Below are 24,902 nucleotides of genomic sequence, written 5' to 3' on the forward strand. Positions count from 1 at the left end.
CTGGAGGGGAGGACGGGGGGAGATGGCTGATCACAACTGCCCTTTTCAGATGCTACTACCACCAGCACTATTCACAGCTGTCACATGATTGATGCCCACTCCCCAACCAGTCAACAGCTTCAAGTCTTTCCCCCAGCTTCTGCTTGGAAAAATTTTCGCAGCATTCCTGCAGTGTCACCCCCATACAGTTCTCATTATCTCTTGGCGTTGCATAAAAATGGAGTGAGAAAATATTGTAAAAAGATTATCATACAATGTTTTTTTCCCTTCTCTCCAAACATGCAATATTTGCAACAATTATAATGCAAAATATATTGTTTGACTAGTGTCCAAATTTTTATTCTGCGTGGCTTTTTGCCTCTTGCAGTGAATTACCTCCCATCATGTTGCATCTTTATATTCCCCTTCGTCCAATCTTCATTTTAGATGTCTAATCCATCTGCTGCAGAGATCTATCTGTTTGTGCAGAGCCTAACATAAGGGAGGTTTACAAGCGCCCATTTCAAAATATGTCAATCAAGCTGTTTACTCAAGCAATGTAAATTCGCTTTCGTTTACTATTGTACCCCAGACCATACAAGACCCCACAAAGAAAATGTCCACGAACATTGATGTGTTCACAATAACTTCATCCAGCAATAATTTATATATGCAGGTATAAAAGCATTGTTAACCTTCTATATTGGTTGAATGGGAAGAATTAAACTTTACTTAATATTGGTCATTTTGAACACAATGAATATTTTTCTATGTTGTATAAACCTAGACATAGTGAATCTGTGAAATAGAGAGCTGAATCCCCTGTTTCTTCCAAAGTGATTCTTCACAGCAGAACAGGCAAAGGGCATCAAAAAATAACAAACCAAATGTGTTCTGCTCTTGGTCAATGTAAGAGGGAATTGCAGAGCAGTAAAGTGAGTATTTTCATCTTCAGGCATAAAAGCAGCAGGACGGCCCTGGTGGAGAGTGGTTACCGTGGAAATGTGGCCTTTTTTTCTACCAGTTTTTGATTGTAGAAGGTAAGAGGTGGGAAGGGATAGGTACCAGGCAACAATTAGGTCAAATTGCATACAGTGTGTCCTGTCCTTGTTTCAAGTCAATGACTGTATTAAGACTGGCCAGAACAAACACGGGAAGAGCTCAACAGAGAGAGATATACCATCCTGATTCCTGCCTGTAGTTGCTAGGGAATGGTTGGGGGGGCAGTGAAATGTAAGAGAGAGAGAGAGAGAGAGAGAGAGAGAGAGAGGACGAGGGAAAAGAGAGAGAGAGAGAGAGAGAGAGAGAGAGAGAAGGAGAAGAGAGAGAAGAGAGAAGAGGAAGAGGAACGCTGGGATATAACTCACTATGATAAATACAGCCTGTCAGACTACAGAAGAAGTCCACTTTCCACCCACCTTAATTAGCCCAGCTTGTACCACCTATGCCACGCTACTTTCTTTAAATTGAAGACTAGTTTCATTGTCGCCCTACTTCTCCCCTTCTCCCTATCTCTTCTCTCCTCCCTCTCCTCTCTCTACCATCTACTTATATCTACCGTCTTCCTCTATCTGTCCCCCTCTTTCCCCTCTCTCTCAAGTCTCTGTGGTAACTGTCATTGTTTGAGGGGTGCCTTGTAAAAACAACCCTGGCTCTTCCTGAATCAAACCTGTTTGGGAACAACAGAGTGGATTTGGACAAATGAACCCGCCCTGTAAATGAGCCCCTGGCTTGTGTAAACTAATTCATCAATGCCTTTCACATAATTGCGAACCATTGACAGGACAAATGATATACAGGTCTGCCAGGCACTGCTGCTGACTGTAATTGCAATCTTTTAGACGGGAAATGCAAATTAGCTACCAGCTAGGGGGGGACAACACCCAGGACCATTAACATCATTCTAAAGACATATTGAAGCATAGCAGGCTCTGGTATGGAGTCTGAGTGGATTTTCACCAGACTTCTCCAATTGAACATTCTCAGGGTGCAGTAAGGATCTGAAAGGGGTGCGAGATTGTTACGTGTGCAGGATGTTAATGGGGGCATAAATGCAGACTCTACTACAGTCCTTCTTCATTTACTTAGCAACACTCCATACTATACTTGTGCAGGCCACAGAGGGTGGGTCTGAGTGCGCCCGGTAGTAGCCGTCCTCACAGTCGCAGCGCCACAAGCCCTCCCGGTCATTGTAGCTGTGTGCTGGGCAGCGCGAACACTGCAGGTCCTGGGACGAGGACTTGTAGAACCCACGGCCACATGCTATGACCAGGAGAAGAGGGAAAGGGAGTAGGGGGGGGGGGGAGAGAGAGAGAAAAAAAAACTTTAGTTCACACTTGAATTCCCATAAAAGAGAAAGGGCATGATGGAACAGAGCATTACACATGTGCTCACATCACAGAACAGCTGGTGTTTGGATCAACCTGCCCCTCTGGCTTCATCAACAAGCTTAACAAACTCTACTTAAAAACACATCACAAATATCACCATGGCAAAGCCTGCACTGCATGGGGAAAAATCACTGCTTATTAACCAGAGGAAAAATCTGGCTATATTTGGTCCATTTCTTTATCCTTTAGTCACTTGAAGTTCCTCTGTGTCACTAAGGACTTAAAATGGTCCAATCACACAGACACAGTCGTGAAGAAGGGGTGACATCGCTTCTTCCCCTTCAGGAGGTTGAAAAGGTTTGGCATGGGCCCTCAAATCCTCAAAAAGTTCTACAGCTGCACCATTGAGAGGATCTTGACTGGCTGCATAACTGCTTGGTATGGCAACAGCACCGCCCTCGATCACATGGTGCTACAGAGGGTGGTGCGGAAAGCCCAGTACATCACTAGGGCCGAGCTCCCTGCCATTTGAAAAAAAGGCCTGGAAAATCGTCAAAGACTCCAACCACCCAAGCCATAGACTCTTCTCTCTGCTTCCGCATGGCAAGTGGTACCGGTGCATCAAGTCACAGGACTCTACACACTTACGCACACTGACACTCCAACAGACACATAACATACACACGCATTTATAGACTCTACACACACATACACACACACACAGTAATAATTTACTCTGCTGCTACTCAGTTCATCATATATCCTGATGCCCAGTCCCCTTACCCCTACACATATCTACCTCCATCACTCCAGTATCCCTGCACATTGTAAATATGGTATTGGAACTGACCCTTTATGTAGCTTCTTACTTTATCATGTTCTTCTTATTTTCATTTCTTGTCTGTTTTTGTTCTACCTTGTTATTTTTAGTATTATATTGTTATTGATTACTGCATTGTTGGGTTTAGAGCTAGCAAAAAAGCATTTTACAGTGCTTGTTCACCTGACATAAAAAAAACTTGAAACTTGAAATAAATAAGGGTTTTTTGCTAATCAAAGCCCAGTCTGAGAGAGAATGTTGTCCTACAGTGCTCCGTGGGGTACTACCATAGAACACAGACAAGGTTGTATAAATCCTAAATGGATTATTTTACTGTAATGTTTCACCTTCAAAAGAAAGAGGTGAGATGAATAGGCTTGTCCACCAGGGATAGGAGACAGTGAATAATTCACTATCGTTCACATGGTTGTTTGTGTGGGTCCTTTGACATGTCTCAATGACAATTCATTAATTCAGCCGCTGATTCAATCTATCCACATGAGCATCTTGAATTATCACAGATCATTGTTTTATGCTTTGGGCCACAAACTAAATCGTGAGGGGACAAAAAAGGGCATACTTCCAGACAAAATCCAGCGATAATAACCGTTTTTTTTTAGCAAAGAAACAATTCCAGTATAATGAATAAAATGATTCATACAGAGGGCTTTGTGAATCACATTATCCAAATTCACTTTTAAGCATAACAGGCTGACTACACTGCTCGCATCACGTGAGCGAGCGCTGCAAAATAAATTTAGACATACATGTTATTCAATTATTGCATCCACACCGCTCGCGTGCGCCAACGAGCGTCTGCGTTGCCAAGGGCTAAAATAGAAGTCAGTTCTATTTCTGACGCAGATCTCGCTGCAAGTCCTGCCTCTCAAATCTCCTCATTGGTTTATAGAAGCAGCTAKCCACGTGCCATCTCCTCATTGGTTATACCCGCGTGGGTGACTGAAAGACGAACGAGGTCAGTGCCGGTAATGCACCTAATTTATGAAAGTTGCCAATCGCAATATAAAGTCAAGAGAAGAAAAAGCCTGGAAGYAGGAGAGATGACTAGAAACGATTCGGTTGACCGTTTAATGTGTGGATTAATTGGCGGAGTAGAGGACCTTGTGCATTTCAGGTAAAATAACAACTCAATGTTTATATCCCATGACAAATTAGCTAGCAACAGCAAGATAGCTAAATAGGACAAATTAGCTAGCAAGTGCAAGCTAGCTAGCTAAATTGCCATAAATGTTTAATGCTTTTCGACCTGTCCCCAAATTAATATAATTGGTTCAGAGTTTGTTTTGATATTTTAACCTGCATGTCGTGATCGTGTTTGGTGTGGGTGGACAAAATACATTTATGCACGATGGCACACGCACGCGCACAGGCGGTTTGGGTTCCATGTTAGTGAATAGGGAAATTCTGGGTTTGGCTTTTTTTGTCTCAACACCTTAAGTCTGCTAATCCACGGTGACCTACTGTTGGTGTAAAATCCTTTGCTAAGCCTTCTGGCCACATGATTTCTATTCCAATCTGCAAGGAGTCTATACGCCTGTAAATAGCTCTGCATACAAACTAGCAAATTATATTTAAAAATAATAATTTTTAAATTTTTCATGAGCTGCTGGGGAAATGGGCAAAGGTTTTCATGCCGATGTTTCCCATTTCAGATCTCCGTTGCACTGTTTTTTCAAGCGTTCAAAATCTTTGGCCGTACTTCTGTGACAGATCTAAAATAGAGAGGATAAGGGAACCCAGGTTTCCTCATTCTAACACCGCCTCTGCGCCTGGAGGAGAGGGAGGGACGGGGTATCCCCATTTCAGCAACATAAAAGCCCTGTCACTCTCTATTTATCTCACCAGCCTCGTGAAACAAGACATTTTTCGGAGAGAGGGTGGGAAAATACATGATTTTAGCTCTAACATTACTTTAGCTGAGATAGCTAGTAATTGAAAACAGGGTTTTAAGGCTGTGAGAGAGGTGCCTTTGGTTGGAGTTGTGTGCTGCCTGCCGAAACATATTAATCACACATATTCTAATTTACCAATCTACCATAACATTAGACTTTAAGTGCAAACAATGTACCTGCGCAAAGACACACACATAATGCGCTATACCATTCTCTGATAAGACTATGTAAATATTCACATGTTGGCCCGTGTTTGTGATCACACAGAGCAGTCCATTTGAGGCAAGTTAAAGATTGGCCAATGGTGCTGTTTGAAAGGCTGCTTTCTCCTCTCTTCTCTCACCACGCATGGCTGTTTCAACACTCTGATAAGCCAGTGTGTCTGTTTACCTTTAGGTTTGAGTAGTGYTGCTCCGCTAAGTGGCCAGCAGTGTGGGGGGGAGGCCCAGCTGAGCCCAGGGCTGCCTGGCTACCAGGGTCCCAGGCTGAGCCTTCACGTCGCTAGCTAGCAGGCCCAGATTAGTGCCATCTCAGCCACAGGAACCACAGGGCTTTCAAAAGTAAATACTACTCCAAGTTAAAGTTTCCATGAAAAAACACTTTATTTTCCTTGTTTTGTCATCAGGGCCCCTGTGTTTATCAACGTGTCTGACCGGCTTTGGCATCCGGAAATGTTTACAGAAGCAACAAGGCGGCAAATTAGGGCCTCAAATCCAACAGCTATGTGACATGGGTAACCATTTTCTGGGCTCGCCCTGCCTCTCCCTCTCCAGCACTCTCTCACAGTGCACTGAGTGACATGCACAAACACAGCCATCCTAGAGCCTGCATTCCAGTCCCAGCAGCACAGARGCTTTTGGCCAGTCCCTGTTCCTGGCATCATCAGCTGAAAACACACTCTTTAATGGAGATGTTGAAGCATTAGGTAAAACAGGGTGATAGTTTTTCCCCCCTCATTTTTCCCTTGCAGCAACACATTTCTTTGGGGGGAAAAAACACGTCACTGTATAATTACCCTGGGTTTAATCTCTAGTGCTTGTCTGTAATATCAGGACAAACCCGGCCCGCCTCTCATACAGTATTTGAGAACTTCACTGACAGAAGTGTCACACTGACACGGAAACACATTAGAACACCGTACACGTCCATCTCCTGACTCACAATAATCCATTGCATTTTACATTGACGCCGAATCCGACCGACAAACTCATAAGTGGGGGAAATGTCTGTTTTTGTGACACCCGCCCTACTCTACGACGCAGATAAAGGTTAACAGGCTGTGCTTGTTGACACAGACGGTGGGTTAAAAAACATGGAGCAGGAGCTGGGACAGACAACACAGGCCTTATTTACACTACACTGTGAAATTAGCCAGTCTTTAGAGAACAGGGCTGAGGTTGAAAATACAAGTCTGACATTCCACCAGGCTCCTTAGCGAGGGGCAACAGACAGCATCTGTAATTTACCTTACAGTGGTCAAACGCTTTCATTCAGCGATGGGGGGAAAAAACTGTCTGCAGTCAGCATTTTATACACTGTACTGATAGAACAGGAAAGGCCTCACTCTGGGGCTAGGAGCACAGTTAGGGAGGAATGACTCCCTATACTGAGTACGTCTCAATCACTCTCCACATCACTCTCCACATTGCGGGGCCACGAGAGGATGAAACAACAAGCCGTTATCTCCAACAGACACACACTAAGAAATTAAATTCCCTCATTTTTCAAGATACTGCTTTGTCTGTTTCCTCCGAGCTCGGCTTCTTAACATTCTTCAATTCCATCCAGACGCTCTCTATGTTTGGCAATTGAATGGCAATCTGGGTAAAGGACACAGAGGCAGAAAAAGGAAAGAGGATGGATGAGATTCTCATCCTGTGTTGACATTTTGTGACAGGCTGACATATCGCTTCCTGTGGCCTTACCAGATGATAATTATTCCTAATGTCTCGGCGTGACGCAATGGCACTTGGGCTGTTTTTCCTTCGGTTAATCTTRCACTTAGATTGACAGATCGCATTTCATAAAGGGCCCATTGCCTTCTAGCTAGTTTTACCATACCAGAAAAGCAACGGTTTTACCTCACTTATATAGTCGTGAAATAGGGAAACAAAACTCTCCGCTTCCCTATTAACCCTCACATCTAAACAGGCTAGTTCGTCCTATCAACTACTGAGGACAGAGGAGACTTCAGGGTCTAAACAGCTAGTTCCCCTATCAACTACTGAGACAGAGGGACTTCAGGGATTAGACAGGTATGTTCTCCTAAACACTACTGAGGACAGAGGGGACTTCAGGGTTTAAACAGGCTAGTTCTCCATATCAACTACTGAAGACAGAGGGGACTTCAGGGTTTAAACAGGCTAGTTCTCCATATCAGCTACCAAGGACAGAGGGGACTTCAGGGTTTAAACAGGCTAGTTCTCCATATCAGCTACCAAGGACAGAGGGACTTCAGGGTTTAAACAGGCTAGTTCTCCATATCAGCTACCAAGGACAGATGAGACTTCAGGGTTTAAACAGGCTAGTTCTCCATATCAACTGCAGAGGACAGAGGGGACTTCAGAATCTAAGCAGGCTAGTTCTCCATATCAACTACTGAGGACAGAGGGACTCAGGGTCTAAACAGGCTAGTTCTCCTTATCAACTACTGAGGACAGAGGGGACTTCATGGACTAAACAGGCTAGTTCTCCCAATTACCTACAGAGGACAGAGGGGACTTCAGGGTCTAAACAGGCTAGTTCTCCTTATCAACTACTGAGGACAGAGGGGACTTCATGGACTAAACAGGCTAGTTCTCCCAATTACCTACTGAGGACAGAGGGGACTTCAGGGTTTAAACAGGCTAGTTCTCCCCATCAACTACTGAGGACAGAGGGGACTTCAGGGTTTAAACAGGCTAGTTCTCCCCATCAACTACTGAGAACAGATGGGACTTCAGGGTTTTATCAGGCTTGTTCTCCAAATACCTACTGAGGACAGAGGAGACTTCAGGGACTAAACAGGCTAAATCTCCCTATCAACTACTGAGGACAGAGGGGACTTCAGGGACTAAAACGGCTAAATCTCCCTATCAACTACTGAGGACAGATGAGACTTCAGGGTCTAAACAGGCTAGTTCTCCTTATCAACTACTGAGGACAGAGGAGACTTCAGGGACTAAACAGGCTAAATCTCCCTATCAACTACTGAGGACAGAGGAGACTTCAGGGTTTAAACAGGCTAGTTCTCCTTATCAACTACTGAGGACAGAGGAGACTTCAGGGACTAATCAGGCAAGAGTAATATAGAGTTTCACAACATCTGTCTCTTGTGTCAGGGTCGTTTTTCACAGGGCCAGCGGGGCTCTTAGTATATACCAGTAATCCTGCCTAGGCTGAGAGTGGGTGGTGATGGTGGTGAGTGTGGGTGGTGGTGGTGGTGGTGTGATGGTGGTGGGTGTGTGTGATGGTTGGTGGTGTGGTATTGGTGGTGAGTATGTGGTGGTTGTGGTGGTGGTGGTGGTTGTGGTGGTGTTTGTGTGGTAGTGGTGATGGTGGTTTCCGTGATTGTGGTGAGTGTGTGGTGGTGGTGGTGGTGGTGTGGTGGTGGTGGTGGTGGTTGGTTGGTGGTGAGTGTGGTGGTGGTGAGTTGGTGTATGTGTGTGTGTTGGTGGTGTGAGTGTGGTGGTGGTGATTGGGGTAAGGGGTGGTTGTGGTGGTGTGTGTTGGTTGTGGTGGAGGTGTGGTGGTGGTGGTGAGGTGGGGTGGTATGAGTGGTGGTGGTGGTGTGGTGTGGTGAGTGTGGTGGTGAGTGTGATAGGGTGGTGAAGTGTGGTGTGTGGAGCTGTGTGATGTGATGCGTGAGTGTGGATGTTGGTGCTGTAGGTTGATTGGGGTGCAGTGCTGTGATGTGTGAGTGTGGTGGTGATGTTTGAGTGTGGTGATGGTGGTGGTGGTGAGTGTGGTGATGGTGGTGGTGGTGTGTGGTGGTGGTGGTGGTGGTGGTGCTCCAGCTCTTCTGACCCTCAGTGAGATGGACTGGTGTGGGCTAGTCTGAGGGCCCTGACTGTGCCGGGCCTTCCCCTGGCCACCCTCTCATCCAGCCTGATTATGTGTTAAATCCGCCTGCGTGTCTGTCAGGATGGATGGAGAAAGAATGTGAGAGTCGGCAGGCCGGTGAGTGGAGGCCGCAGAGACCCGGAGTGAGAGAGCAACTTAGAGAGATAGCACCCCATTAGAGTGATAAAGGAGGCCTAGGGAGAGAGCTGCAGTCGACAGGGCCAACAGCCAGGCCGACCGGGCTCTGCTCACTGATGTATGTCAGGTGAAGCAGGTCAAACACGATAAAGGAACCAAATTATTTTCTAATTTCAAAACGSCATTGCCTTTCCTTAAACAGTCTCTGTCGCCACCGCCACCACCGCCGCTACGATAGGGAAATGTCTTTACAAATATCAACTATAAACGCAGGCCCCACAAAATATGGGAAGCTTGTCTAGGCTGGTTTTTATGAATCCATTTCCTCCGAGAGTCTTTTCCTTCTTCCTTGTTTTGCTTGTTCTGACCTCAGTGCTCCGTTGTCTGGCTACACAGCATAAACACATCTATCTCCTATTCACCCTGCGAGGTGTTGTTTCATCAACTCCATTATACTGCTAACTCAATGTTCATATTACCGGGGACATTCTCTGGCAGTCATTTAAAAACACCCTGCTTCTCAACGTTCACAGAGCCATGAAATTCTATTCCAGAATCATTGCTTTAGGTCCATGTCTGGGTTTTATTCTGAGGGCATAATATATAATTATGAACGTGACACTGTGTTGTTGGAGAGGGATGTCAATAGCCCTGGAGAAGCTGAGTTCTTCTGCATACTGTGTGGCTCTGATTAGATGGGTGTTTTTGCCATGGCAAGTAGTGTGTTAGGACATCCATCAAGCTCTGTTTACTGACATGTTGTGTACTCTACACAGTTGTTTTTTTTACGCTAATGCCCTTTGGTTTTTCTTCAACAACCTCTCTTGTTTCCCATGGAGTAAATCTTGCGAGTAATTCCACAGCATCCGCCTAGCAACAGGTGTTTTTAGACTTCTCCACCTCTGCGAGAAAAAAATCTTGAGGTAGCGTACTGCACTTTTCTTCTAAATCTCCCTCTTTTTTATCCATAAAGAAAGACAAGAAAGAGAAACTAAGCTGAACAGTTGGGCTTTTGCCCCGAGACATGTTAATCTCCCACCTTTGAAAGGCGAGGCGCCTACCCAGCTCCTGGAAACAGTGGCACAACACACAAAGGAGAGGAGGGAGAGAGAACTGAGACCCTGCTGGAACCCTCTTCACAGGGGACGGGGATAGAGTTTCAATGTCTAACCCCTTCCAAACAAGCTACTTTCAAACACCTACACCTCCTGTGGGCTTTTGAATGGAGGGGTGGATATAGAAGGAGAGAGGAAACAAGGCTACAGTGAGCAAAAAAAAACTAAACAAACTTTCAGATGAAGAGTTTTAGCTAGAAAGACCAGATTAAATGGCTGGAAAACCTAAAAACGATCATATTGTCACTAATTCTTCCCACATAGGCCCACACCACGCATAGCTTGAATGCCTGTGCCTGGCTTTGCGTGCACTCGGCACACCCAGACAACCCCTCCATTCATCGGTGCTACCTGTGCTTAAGGGGAGATAAGTAGCTTTACTATGAGAAACAAAGAGAAGATTAGCATTCCCTTACACTGTGTTGGATGGCACACTGCTTTGGCCTCCAAACAGCCAAACTCTTGAGGAAGTGTCTGGTTGGACGTACTGAGCTAAGATCAAAGCTAGCTAGCCTACTGATCAACTTTTAAAAGTCTAAAAAATCTATTCTGGCTACCTAAATATTATATATTATTTAAATCTTAAAGTATTTGCATTTTATAATTAGAAATATACACATAATTAGGAATGAAATATAACAGAAAAATGGAACTGATTTAACTTACATTAAGTAAAACAGCAGGATAATGTAACAGTTGTGAAATTACTGCTGAAAACATTATATTTCTGACATTCCCATTTTGTTTGCTCCACTTAGTCGTCCCCAACACCAAAGGAAGAATCTTTAGCCTCACTTGTAATTTTTTGTGTCAAACCTAAAACCAAGGCATCTATATTAAAAACTAAGGCTTAGAAGAGAACAGATTGTATTGGGTGTGATGATAATTATGCCAATAAATCCAATTCAATAATCAATATGTACAGTTGTTTTGGTAAATGTCACATTGATAACAAAGGTCACATGATAAGTGTGAAAAAAACTATYTTCACAACCAGTTCACAAACTTTTCAAATCTGTTCCTAGTGCATTACAGCCTGCGCTACGGCATGTTGTCAGAAATTGAAATAAGCAACAATAAACCCCAGCACCTGTTTCCTCACTTAGCTATCACACTGATTTACTGCATGGGTCTGCAGGTGGAAAATGAAGGACGTTTTCACATTAAATCATTACAGAATTTATAGCGCTGGTTCCGCCTGAGCAGAAACTGAACCTTGTGTCCGTACAAAAGTACACCCTCTTCCAGAGAAAGAGAGAGAGAGAGAGCGAGGTCTTCACTTCTTTAATTCATCATGCAGGGTAAGGGCTTTCCAAATGACTTTCCAGTGACATGGAAATGTCCCTGCCTAATCGTCTTTTGTTTAGTTCATTAAACTCGCATGGCGACGGGAGAAAAAAGTCTTAAGGGCAGCTAGCCCGGGCGGCTGGCTACCTTTAAATGGAGGATGTGGCTGGATGTAAGAGGACCTCTTATTGCTGAAAGACTTCTAGAGAAGAGACTTATTGCTGAAAGACTGAAGAGAAGAGACTGTGTTGCTCTCGGGATCAAAGCGGAGGGCCCAAAGGTCTACCCCGACCCAAAGCCCCCTGCAGCCACAACGAATCAGCGCTTAAAATGTCCCCAGTCAGCAACCAAGCATTATCTCCAAATRGTGCCCCCCTCTCCCCACGCCCCCCTTTCCCTCCTACCCCACCCCACTCCAATCCCCATGGACCCACTGCTGTGACAGAAAGGACTGAAACACAGGAACAATTTCAAACCAGCCACTAGTCTCCCTACAGCGGTCTAGCCCCCGTGGCCTCCAGTTACACACAAAGGCGTCCGTTTGGCCTCAGATGGTCGTGCTGATGTGCGCGCTGCTCCACAGAGAAACAGCCAGGTCAACTTAAGGAGGCAAAGAGAACCATCAATCCAGATTTGACAACCAACTACACAGCAAATCTAAACCCAGCTCCTGTCCTGACAACAAACTACACACCACATCCAAACCCAGCTCCTGTCCAGACAACCAACTACACACCACATCTAAACCCAGATCCTGTCCTGACAACCAACTACACACCACATCTAAACCCAGATCCTGTCCTGACAACCACAACCATACAACACATACACACCACATCCAAACCCAGCTCCTGTCCCGACAACCAACTACACAGCAAAATCTAAACCCAGCTCCTGTCCTGACAACCAACTACACACCACATCCAAAACCCAGCTCCTGTCCTGACAACCAACTACACACCACATCCAAACCCAGCTCCTGTCCTGACAACCAACTACACACCACATCTAAACCCAGCTCCTGTCCGACAACCAACTACACCCACATCTAAACCCAGCTCCTGTCCTGACAACCAACTACACACCACATCCAAACCCAGCTCCTGTCCTGACAACCAACTACACACCACATCTAAACCCAGCTCCTGTCCTGACAACCAACTACACACCACATCCAAACCCAGCTCCTGTCCTGACAACCAACTACACACCACATCTAAACCCAGATCCTGTCCTGACAACCAACTACACACCACATCTAACCCAGATCCTGCCCGTGGCTGCTCCAGTTCAAACAAATGCTAATCACGAGTTTATGGATTATAATAATCACGATAATTAGAACAAACATGCTTTTTTGCATCTGAATAAGCGGTACAACTGTGCTGCTTTGCTTACGTGAGCAGATCAAATTATTTGGAGTGGGGAAAAACAGACGGCTTGAGTCAAGAGAACATTGGCTGTTTTATTCATTTTTATACAATGAATTTGCTTAGATTTTTGATTTAGTAATAACCTAGCACAGAAACACACTCATTGCCTGCCTCACAAAGTAGCTTGTATTCCTCTGTGCAGTGCCTTTGCTCTTTTTAATCCCTTGTTATGAGAAAAAGGCAGTTTCTTCTGCTTCTCATTAGTAGACTGAATCATAGTTTCTTCCTCAGAGAACTGGAAAGAGCACAGATTGGTTTAAATTGTAAATGTGGAGAGCTATAATAAACAGGGTAGTCATTTTAATGTTGGATACAATGTCTCTCCCTTTTAAATATACACCACCACTTCCGAATGAGAAATAAAATAATAAAAATAAAAGTTTCCCTGGATACAAGACTCCTAGCTGCACAACGCTGCCAGGCCTGACATTCTGCGGGAACTTTAACATGTGAAATGAAATACAAATGCCTCATTTTCTAAACAAAACAGTTTCACAGGGCTCACTCATTTCCATTTCATTTAGGTATGGTAAATATTTGTTTCAAAGTCATATGCAAAAATAGAATATGCCCATATGCATTGATTCACATCCAGTGGTCGGCAACCATGCTTTTTTTTTTTTCGGTCCCCACAGTTTTAATTAAAAACACATACAGTATACAGTACTAAAATATTTTGGGATTTTAGTTTTGGGTCAAAAAAGACAGTAAAATCACCAGGAATTCAGAAAATAATAAAAAATAATTTCGTAAATCTGTTCTTAAGTATTCCCACTAATAAATAATAAGGGACATTCGTGAACATGTCTCAATGTTATCAAGGTTATACAATTATTGCTATTTTCAAATAACATCTATTTTTGGGCTTAGTCAATTTGCAGTGTAGAAATTATAATTATGTTCCAGCCCCCGAACATCCGCTCTGAAACAAATCGGCCCYCGGCTGAATCAAGTTGTCTTTACTCTAACATAATGCATATTGGGTTAGGGCTATATCAAATCAAAAGAAAACTCTATTATCTTTAACGTTTGTCCCTACTGTTTGTCATTCTTGCAGATATTATACCTAGAGATAAAAGTTGATACATTGAGGGTGTAAAATCCAGACCTAAAAATATCTGGAATAAGTCTCCCTGAAACAGACAAAACATTGCTGCTCGCTGCCTGGTCATTGGTAATAGGTTTTTCATTCACCTCGCTTGATAAGCTGCTGGAACTAAATCATGTATATATAAATATAAATCAGAGGACAGTAAAATATAATCCACTTAACACTTGTGGGGACACACCAACTTGCCCAGAAGACACCATTAGATGAAATGTATTTAACCCCTTAGCTGAATACCTGTTAATCAAATGGGGCAAAACCACACATAATATTCCTATTAAGCACTCTTTGAGTCATGTTAGTTCAAAATGGAGGCTAACTAACTGACACACATTATTCATCTATAGATGTGTCACTAAATCAGAGCTGTCAGGCCAAATTAGAGACCCAAGTTGAATTTCATCAATAGACAGAATCCTAGWAAACATTCTCCATTTTGACGCAAACAGAGGACAATAAGAAGAGATATGTGGGTAGACATTGTTGACCCTAAAAGAGACACCTTTGCTATTTTGTGTCAGATGGCGTTATTTCCAAGGTGACACTGGGGTCAGTGAATATTAACTTAATTTACACATGGCTGCAAACAAGTCCGGGCTGGACAATGGGTGCCTGCCTTTTGTGCTTAGTAACGTGAGCGCCCTGGATGACAGGACACTGCCAAGACGGAAGATGGATGATCGCAGCAGTTGACCCTTGTTCATCAGAAGAGTCACCTCTCTGGCCCCCTCTCCCCGCACAACAATAGCCCCCTCCCCATGCCTCAGCAGCCCTCATCTCCACTTGCACTAACAGGTTCAGACACTTCCATCGATCCCCGGTTCCATACCTCTTGAGATTGCGGGCTTTACTTTCCTTTGGCTATCTAAACTGTGGCACAGATGTCTTTTTTGTAATTGCTCAGCCACCATTCTGTTGGGAGGGATCCGATCGGACAGGGGAACACTATGTCAGATGACAACGTCTTGCCGTTTAGTGTCCCTGTGGCATGTGGGGTAAAGTGACTCGGCCCAGGGTCTTAGCACCTTACCGTGCGTCAGGGAGAAAGGCAGAGAGGGAGGGAGGGAGGCAGGGAGGGAGGCAGGGAGGGAAGGCTCTGTCTGTTGTCTCCTCTGGGAGCTTTGTAGACCGGTGGCTCTACACTTCAATCTTCCTTTAAGAGGAAAATCAATAACTTATTACATAAGCTCAACACTTTTTCCCCACTTACACCCCGAGCAGGCAGAGAGGGGACTTAAAAATGTGCTTAGAAGTGCTCTGTAGCATAAAAGCCTACCATTTCTTTCCCAGTGACTTGTTCTCCTTGTACAAAACAGGCACATACTTTATTATGCTGTGACTATACATATGGGGTGTGTAAGTATGTGAGGGTGTTTGTTTCTGTCGATATGTGTCTCTCCAGCTTCTCACAAAACAAAAATGTAAATCTCCATATCAAATATTAGTAATATCTAAGGCTTAATGAACACTTTGTATAAGCCTACATACTATTTATTTGAATCCCCCCCAAAACTAAACTAATTCATTTTGAGACGTGATGCTAGCTGTCAACCATGTTTTTGTTTCAAAGCAACAGATACAATGGCCCCACAGTCTATCACCGTGCTACCTGCCAGGTCAAACAAACAAAAACAGGAACAACCCTGAAGCTGTGGAAGAATGCAGCTTTTCACCAGAAGCTAGCCGACACGGGCGGTGACAAGACTAGCCACCATCCATCACCAAATTATTTCAATCTTGAGTGATTTCAATCCAGTTGTGTCTCCTGGGGATTCCGTGTGCAACACCATTTGAATAATTAAGCTCAGGAGCGGTTGTAAAGGACGGCCATTTGGAGCATTATTAAAATCCCACCTTATCAATCAGGAGGAGCGTCAAGATGCATGAGGACCCCTGACTCCTGGCTTCATTTGAAATGTTAAGTAGTGYCCTTGCCTGGGCCTGGAGCTGGGTCTGCCTGGTGCCCCTCTCCKCTCCACATAGACAGACACACCTTGGCTTGTGTGGTCAACCACATCACAGTTAGGTCCTTCCCTCAGGGGTCTCAGCCCATCAATCAGCCGTAGACTAACTCCTGTCTGAGTTCCTGACACACCAAGATGGATGGTGTCAGTGTCTGCAGGATGCTGTATCCTCTCATGAATTCTCTTGTTAGCATGTAGCGATAGCGCTGGGYTAAGGTTGTGTTTTTATCTGTTTACTGGAGAGACTAGGCCTCCCACACTGGAGAAAGAGTTGAACAGGTGAATAGTTCATCAGTTCTCAAGAGTCGGTTGCTTTAGGGTATAATTATGTGATGTGTTAAAATTGGACAACCTACATTCCTGGCAAAACAAAGAGACCAATGTCTGTCCACAAGGGCCCTCTATTTCTCGTAACGACTCAGTGGCTCCATTTCTGAATGGCCACTATTTTAACACCACACACTTCTATGCAAATAAACCCTGTGCACGTTGCAGGACACTTAAAATATGCCCTTTTCAACACCCATAACACTGATTCTCCTAACATTGGGAGAGAGAGAAACACAGGTATTTATAGTGCTGCAGATGCCACAAAATAGTTAATGAGAGACAGAGACGGGGAGGGAGAGGAGTGAAAGACATGCAGTCCCTCTCCAGTGACGGTGATGAATGAGTGGATCACAACACGTTTTGGAGGAGGCCTCTGCATTCACAGAGGGGGGGCTCCTAGTCCTTGAATGACATGACTGACAGCTCAACTCACTTGCTCCTCCTGCAGCCTTCTGCTCAGTATTTCACAGATGGACATTTTACAATTGGAGGATACTGCAGATATTGAAAATAGGACAGTGAGCGGAATGTGTATCTATTTTCTATATAGAAAATCACAGTATTGCAAGCAGGATGCTAAAAGAGAGGCCTGGGTGAAGACTGAGGAAACTCCAACACAAGTATTGTAGATGTACTGTAGCTAAGGGGCAGTTACAAAGGACAAAACCCMCTTCCATTCTAGGCCCCATTGAAGTGGTGTTCAACCGATGGAAAACTGTTGGATTTTCCCCTTGCTCTAGGAGAAACCACTGAATGGCCGATTTAATATCACCAGACCTCTGCGAGAAGCTGCTGATTCTGCAGTAAGATGTTCATTTTATTTAGATGAACTACCCCTTAATACAATGGCCAGCCATGCCCCAATGGAAATAAATCTCTTATAAAGTTACCATGTTGAGAAAGGATTTTAATCACTCATACACAGGTGGGTATGTTTTCCACCTCATTAAGGACAGTTTTAGCTGGCACAGTAGTTGGACCAGTTAATTGCCTCGAATGGGCAACAGTTCAGTTCTAACAGGCCTGCTTTACAAGCAGAAGAGCAGGCTTCAGCTGGTACTTTTAGACAAAGCTTTTATGTAATATATGCTACATTGTTTGCTCCAAAATAATATAAACGACTACACAAAAAAGGACTCACCGGGTGTTGAACAAGCTCTAACCTCTAACCACATTTTAGAGCAACATAACTCAAGAGGCAATTTTTGTTTGTTTTTGATAATATCACCTAAGTACACGTCACATGGTAGAGGGTATAGACCTAACTCTCTGGTGGAGGACTACGTGTTGTAGTATTGGCCTGAAAGTGGCCTGCCTGGACTTCTAGTTTGTCCTGAGACACATTTCCTTTAATTATTACTGGTCACTACCCCTCATTAGCTGCTTAGAGGGACACTGCCCATTCCGTGAAAGAAAAAAAAGCTTGGCTGACAAGACAGAGCACTTAAACTCGGTGARTTAAGTAGTTCCCCTTTAATCCACAGTGATTTTTATCTTACAAGTCAGGTGGCCGCTGAAAATAATCCTTTGTGCAATTAGAGTGACATAAAGCATTTAATGCTAACTGCCGAGGAATGGTGCTAGGACCAAACAACACAAAATGCATATCCGCAGCGGCTTTAATTGTGTTTCCTGTTAGGCCCTTCATAAATATCTTGGGGCCTAAATGCCACAGTATGGCGGCTATTTGTTTTCTCTCTCTGTCAGGGTTGTTTGGAAGGGGCAGAGGGATACTGAGATTGGTTGGACATCCTCCAGACCTGTGTATTCTGCAAGTGATTGCCTTGGCCAGCAGCCAGCCAGAGAGGGAAGTGCTCTTACCGAGGAGCACTGAGCTAAACTGAAGTGCAAGTTATCATTTAATCCCAGTGTCAACAGAACCATGGCTATAAATTAAGAGCTTGCTAATCAAACAATTAACATGGATTCCAATTATTACACTGAGGATTTTCAGGCCTCCATACTTTATCCATCATTAATATGGCCCTCAAATCAGCTGCTTTAATTTTATTTGCCACCACAACTATTCAATGTGGCCTAAATTGTCCTTTGCCTGTTTTGTATAATTAAAAACTCAAATAGTCAACAGATTCTTTCTGTTGTTTATTCATGGGTGACCCTGTGCAAAACGATAAATCAAAGGGAAAGACTATTCTAAACATTTACATTTGAATGAGGCACATTTTCTGCTTACCAATAAGTTTCCTATTTCCCCTAATTAAAACAATGTTTGTGGCTGAATAATATTTTTCTATATTGAAAATTGCAGTGTAGCAGAGGATGGAAAAAGTTATGCCACTAATGAAAACGGCGTATAGAGAGGATAGAGCAAGATGAATATAACTGCACTCACGTTCACATGCATCGCCCTTCTGATGAAATCCAGCTTTGCATATACATTTCCCTATAGGCACCAGCCATTCTCCCTCTGCGCTGCAGTGCATCTTGGGAGCGTTATCGGCCTCCTCCTCGGCGTCACTGACACACATGCCCTCGACCTCGACCAGAGAGGAGAATTCTGATCCCGTAACAGTGTCTGGGAAAGTGGCCAGGTTCTCAATGATGGACCAGCACTTCTTGTAATAAACTTTGACAGAGACCAGAGCGATGCATGCCCCTACATCCTGGAAGGCCAGGTAAAACCCTCGTCTGGACAGCGGCCCAATGATGCGCACTTCTGTATTCAGCTTCATCTTCCTCTCTCCCAGGTCCCCCTGAGTAAAGCTCTCATCTGCTGCGATTGTGTCAATTTTCACGTACTGGTTCTCTCGTATATTCCTGCCGACCTCCGAATCGGTTTCCTGGTAATACAAGTTGAATGTCTCCTTGCACGTGCCCACCACACCGGGTAGACTGTTACAATCCCTCAACGTGAACTTCAGTTCCACAAAAATCCTCTGGGCATCGCCCTTCTCTATCCAGCTAGTCCGAAGCCAGTTGTTCTGATTGGGCTCCATGACCTGACAAACCTGGTATGTGCGAATGGGGGTGTAGTTTTCATCCAACCCGCTGATCTCTTCCCACTGAAAAGAACAGAGCACAAGTTTGGTACATTTATATGGATTGGTTCTCAACAGCAACATACTTCTGCAAGGAAATCAAAACACAACAATATAAATACTGGCTGGTTTTCTGTCCTTCTGTAGTGTTGATTCAATACAGTGTTTTAACATATTAATAAAGGAGTGTACAAGGTGTAACAACTAGTAATAACACTGTCTAAAGGTGGGTTAGCTAAATGAAATCACAAAAACATAGGGCATGAAAAAACCTCCATTATTGGAGCACTTAAAAAAAAAAAAAAAAGGTCATCCATTTTGCTTTTACAGTATTTGGAAATGAGTATGGAACTATTAAACAAAATCCATAAACCTCTGCACTGTTATTATGAAATAAGACCTAAAGAAAGATTAGAAAACAGAGATAAGCCTAAAGTTAGATATTCCTAATATAGCAAATAAGAAAATCTGATAAGCATAAAAACAAATGGATCAACTACGATTACTTTCCAGTCATATTGCTAGATTTGTATTTATTTATTATTTAAATGTTGTTATTTTAGATTAAAGATTTTAAAACCTTTACGTACAGGCTATTATGGAAAGGTGACTTGAGGCCTGGGCTACATCAAAAACAAAATCAATATCTCTTCACTTAAATGCCACCCATCCTATAGATTTTCAGGACTGCTACAATTAACAACAATTAACATAAACAAACACCCCACCCAAATGGCCTTTCTCGAACTCGGTCCGACACTGTGACAATTTTAAAAAGCTTGCCTCTGGATAGTGCGGCTGATAATGACCCAGAGGCACATATGCATGGTAATGACCCAGAGGCACATATCCATGGTAATGACACAGAGGCTCATATCCATGGTAATGACACAGCCAGAAAGACATAATAATACTGGACCGTGTTGAAATTTCACATTTAAATCTAGATGTTCCTCCATTGAGGTAGAGCATGGTAACGCTGAAAAGAATAGTGTGAATTGGAGTATTATATGTTGTCAGGGGTATAGGCTAGTTAGTGTCCCACTTACCCCACCAGGAGGAGAAGATATCCACTCCAGCTCTGTCTGCTGTGCCTTGGAATCCAACAGAATCACTAGCGACAGGAAAGAAAAGAGTAGAGCAGGTGATTAAATCTCTGTATGTGCCACTGTCAGTTCGKCGAATATTATTAAATGAATAAGCTATGAAAGTCTACAGCCTGATACCGTATGTGAGGGCTAGATGACTAGACATGACCCATTTTCTGCAGCCAGCTATGAAAATGAACAATTACAGGCTGTGCAATAGGGTATTGATTTGATGACAATACTTTTTACCTCAATGGCACTGCCTGAGAACTGCTTTCATATTGTAGACTACTGGATAAACGCATGTCATATACAGTAGGCTACCCTTCCTATTAAGACTAAGGCTTTTATCTCCATTAAGCTAAATGGTAAGTGTTATTTGTGACAACTTTGGGTTTCATGAAGCCTACAACCCACATAAACATGGGGTAAAATGGCAAAATGATTTAAACCTATCTATCTGTTTGTGTCTTTTCAGTATGGAGGCACACATGCAGGTGCAATAGGGTCAGACAAGAACACCTGACTCTATACTAAATCTAAGACAATAAAAAGCAATGCACGAGTCCTTGCTGTGCCATGGGCGACAGGCCACTGACAACAGAAATATAATCCTAAAACTGTTCGGCTGTAGTCTACCAACGGCGACATGAATTTGGTGTAAAAGTGTCACTTATCTAACATAATATGTATATGCATTTAATAGATTATTAGCGGGTAGACTTTGTATTCATTCACCCGAATAGAGCCTCAGAGCGTACTGCCGATTTCTCTCCTTGAACGCAGAGCCGTGAAAGAAAGTGTTTAATAGCAGAGTTACTATAGGCTAAATATCATTTAAATATATTGATCAGACATGCGATCATATATTATAGCCCCATATGCTTTAAATAATTTACACAGCCCGTTTCAAACTTCAGACAGACTCGAAAATAGTTTGTATTTCAGAATCATTACAGTGTGTTTACGAATACAATAATCACCTTAAAAGTGAAGGTCAGCAACTTGGCAATAATTTAATATTATGTATCTCCTTCCAATTGTATTTGTTTATTAATAAGTCAATTTCTTTAGCAAAATTAACCTTTAGTTCATTTATATAAACAGTATATCTTGATCTTGCTATCTCTCCGTGTCTGTGATATAGACTTTCCTTGTGCGCTCTCGCTATGTGCATGTCAGTTTTTATAGACTAATTTCAGGTCTTTCAAACATGAACTCCTGTAATGACAAGGAGGGTTAATGTGTACCATACTTAGGGTGAATGGGTTGGTATTAGCTTACCCATCGATCTTGGAAGTTTATTCCAAGTCATGATATGAGACTGAGTAGAATGACAGTCTAAATGTAGACTATCTTAGCCTTGAAATCAACAATTTCACCATCGTCCGTATAGAGCCTTATTTTGGATTTGGTGCCATGCGTAAAAGCCTACTAAAATAGCCTACAACGGGTCGTTTGTCACACAAACGCTGTGTAATGCGCACAGACTGCAATCCACTGACTAACAACACTGTAATGTCTTTGAACTAATGTCATGACATATTGTATTTTTTAAACATTTGACAAATACAGTAATGATCATTCGTGCGCAAGCAACAAAATCGCAGGATAGTCTACTGCGCGCTATTTCTCTGGATGTCACTACGCGCGATTGCCGATCAGTTTTCGAGATGTAGCCTGGATGAGGCGATGATGAGAGGTTATCAAACTTTATTACATACCTTCTTTCGCATTCTGCGCTTTTCCAGTGTTCATCAAACTACATAAATGAAGGAAAAATGTAATCCACAAACACGGAATCGACGTAGAACCCATGTTGTAAATGGAAGTTAGCTAGACAGTATTCGCTTTTCCACCTTGGCGTGCACTTCCCATTGACGACGCTAAAACAGCTCTATGTACGAGAACCTGCCGTGTCTCACTCAAATAGCATCCGCATCTGCTGGGCGTGGACTGTAACACAACTGATGTCACTCAACTAGACTGACAGAAGAATGATCCACTCACGGCTGGTAGAAAAGGATCCTGTGCAAGCATTGTGACAAATAAATTCGTTGCAGAGGCTGTTCTTCAGGATAATTGAATGAATTACGATTTTAGTCAATGTTACAGTCTAGTCTTCTTTGGCCAAGATGGACCTCTTTGCTTTGGGTAAGATGATGGTAAGAAGCTTTCCTTCCTTACAAGACAAAACAAATAGTTATCAGCCTACATTAACATAGCCTAAACCAAAAATCTCTCTCTCTCTCTCTCTCTCTCTCTCTCCTCTTCCTCTCTCTCTCTCTCTCTCTCTCTCTCTCTTCTCTCTCTCTCTCTCTCTCTCTCTCTCTCTCTCTCTCTCTCTCTCTCTTCTCTCTCTCTCTCTCTCTCTTCTCTCTCTCTCTCTCTCTCTCTCTCTCTTCTCTCTCTCTCTCTCTCTCTCTCTCTCTCTCTGGGAGTATGTAAGAGTTTGAGGATGAGGATTAGAAAAGGGGATATACTCTAATCCAAAGTATGTGGTGCATTACCCTGAAATATCAACATAAATATAAAAAAATTAAGGGCTATCTGGGCAAATAATGTTGTTATAAACTGTTACCATACTTTGACCATGTTACCACTTCGCTGTAATGTCCCAGGTATTTATTTAGAAGAGTGAGTAAAGACAATTGGTAGAGACATTGGAGTAGTGTGCATCATCTTCAGAAAAACAAACTTCATGATTGGTTAAGGACTTGTAAGTAAACATTTCACTGTAACACCTGTTGTATTCGGCGCATGTGWCAAATACAATTTGATTTGAGAAGGCCACCTTAAGACAGGAGTTTGGGCATTAGGACGAGATGAGTTGACTCCTTATGTTGTGTTGTGTTGCTGCATGAAAAWCTGCTACAGTAAAGATTGAACTAACTGCATCCTGAGGTTCTAAGTAGCGCTCTACATCAAGATAAACACAAAACACAATTAAAAAGTGTAACGTTAATTTCCCGTGGCTCAGTTGACTTGGAAAATCACTGATAAATGAAAGTGTAAAAGAGAAACGCATTAACCTTTTACATATACAACATGTGTTTCAGCTCACTAATTAATCACAATTTACCTCTACCAAGTAAAAACAGCTGTAATTATGGCCCACAAATATTGATCAATAAACTATATACATCATGAATGGATGTAAGGAGACTCAAGCATGAATGGAATGTAAGGAGACAAGGCATGAATGAATGTAAGGAGAAAGGCATGAATGGATGTAAGGAGACAAGCTGAATGGATGTAAGGAGACAAGGCATGAATGGATGTAAGGAGACAAGGCGATGAATGGATGTAAGGAGACAAGGCATGAATGGATGTAAGGAGACAAGGCATGAATGGATGTAAGGAGACAAGGCATGAATGGATGTAAGGAGACAAGGCATGAATGGATGTAAGGAGACAAGGCATGAATGGATGTAAGGAGACAAGGCATGAATGGATGTAAGGAGACAAGGCATGAATGGATGTAAGGAGACAAGGCATGAATGGATGTAAGGAGACAAGGCATGAATGGATGTAAGGAGACAAGGCATGAATGGAATGTAAGGAGACAAGGCATGAATGGATGTAAGGAGACAAGGCATGAATGGATGTAAGGAGACAAGCATGAATGGATGTAAGGAGACAAGGCATGAATGGATGTAAGGAGACAAGGCATGAATGGATGTAAGGAGACAAGGCATGAATGGATGTAAGGAGACAAGGCATGAATGGATGTAAGGAGACAAGGCGATGAATGGATGTAAGGAGACAAGGCATGAATGGATGTTAAGGAGACAAGGCATGAATGGATGTAAGGAGACAAGGATTGAAATGGATGTAAGAGGACAAGGCATGAATGAATGTAAGGAGACAAGGCATGAATGGATGTAAGGAGACAAGGCATGAATGGATGTAAGGAGACAAGGCATGAATGGATGTAAGGAGACAAGGCAGAATGGATGTAAGGAGACAAGGCATGAATGGATGTAAGGAGACAAGGCATGAATGGATGTAAGGAGACAAGGCATGAATGGATGTAAGGAGACAAGGCATGAATGGATGTAAGGAGACAAGGCATGAATGAATGTAAGGAGACAAGGCATGAATGGATGTAAGGAGACAAGGCATGAATGAATGTAAGGAGACAAGGCATGAATGAATGTAAGGAGACAAGGCATGAATGATGGAAGGAGACAAAGCATGAATGGATGTAAGGAGGACAAGGCATGAATGGATGTAAGGAGACAAGCATGAATGGATGTAAGGAGACAAGGCATGATGATGTAAGGAGACAAGGCATGAATGGTGTAAGAGAGACAAGCATGAATGAATGTAAGGAGACAAGGAGATGAATGTAAGG

General features: G+C 43.1%; 1 protein-coding gene across 2 annotated transcripts in view; it reads right to left on the bottom strand.

Moving 5' to 3' along the window:
• The window catches only part of LOC111954027 (ephrin type-A receptor 7), an 83,188-nt gene extending 60,736 nt beyond the window's left edge, over nucleotides 1–22,452 (bottom strand). For both annotated transcript variants that reach the window (XM_023973523.2, XM_023973522.2), the window contains exons 1-4: nucleotides 22,270–22,452; nucleotides 20,507–20,571; nucleotides 18,812–19,481; nucleotides 2,086–2,241 (exon numbers count right to left, since the gene is read on the bottom strand). In XM_023973523.2, coding sequence (XP_023829291.2) covers nucleotides 2,086–2,241; nucleotides 18,812–19,481; nucleotides 20,507–20,571; nucleotides 22,270–22,363 — 985 coding nt within the window. In that variant the 5' untranslated portion in view covers nucleotides 22,364–22,452. The remainder of the gene's footprint in view (nucleotides 1–2,085; nucleotides 2,242–18,811; nucleotides 19,482–20,506; nucleotides 20,572–22,269) is intronic.
• Nucleotides 22,453–24,902: the final 2,450 nt, after the last annotated feature.

This window comes from Salvelinus sp. IW2-2015, linkage group LG28 (assembly GCF_002910315.2).
Source record: "Salvelinus sp. IW2-2015 linkage group LG28, ASM291031v2, whole genome shotgun sequence".
NCBI lineage: Eukaryota > Metazoa > Chordata > Actinopteri > Salmoniformes > Salmonidae > Salvelinus > Salvelinus sp. IW2-2015.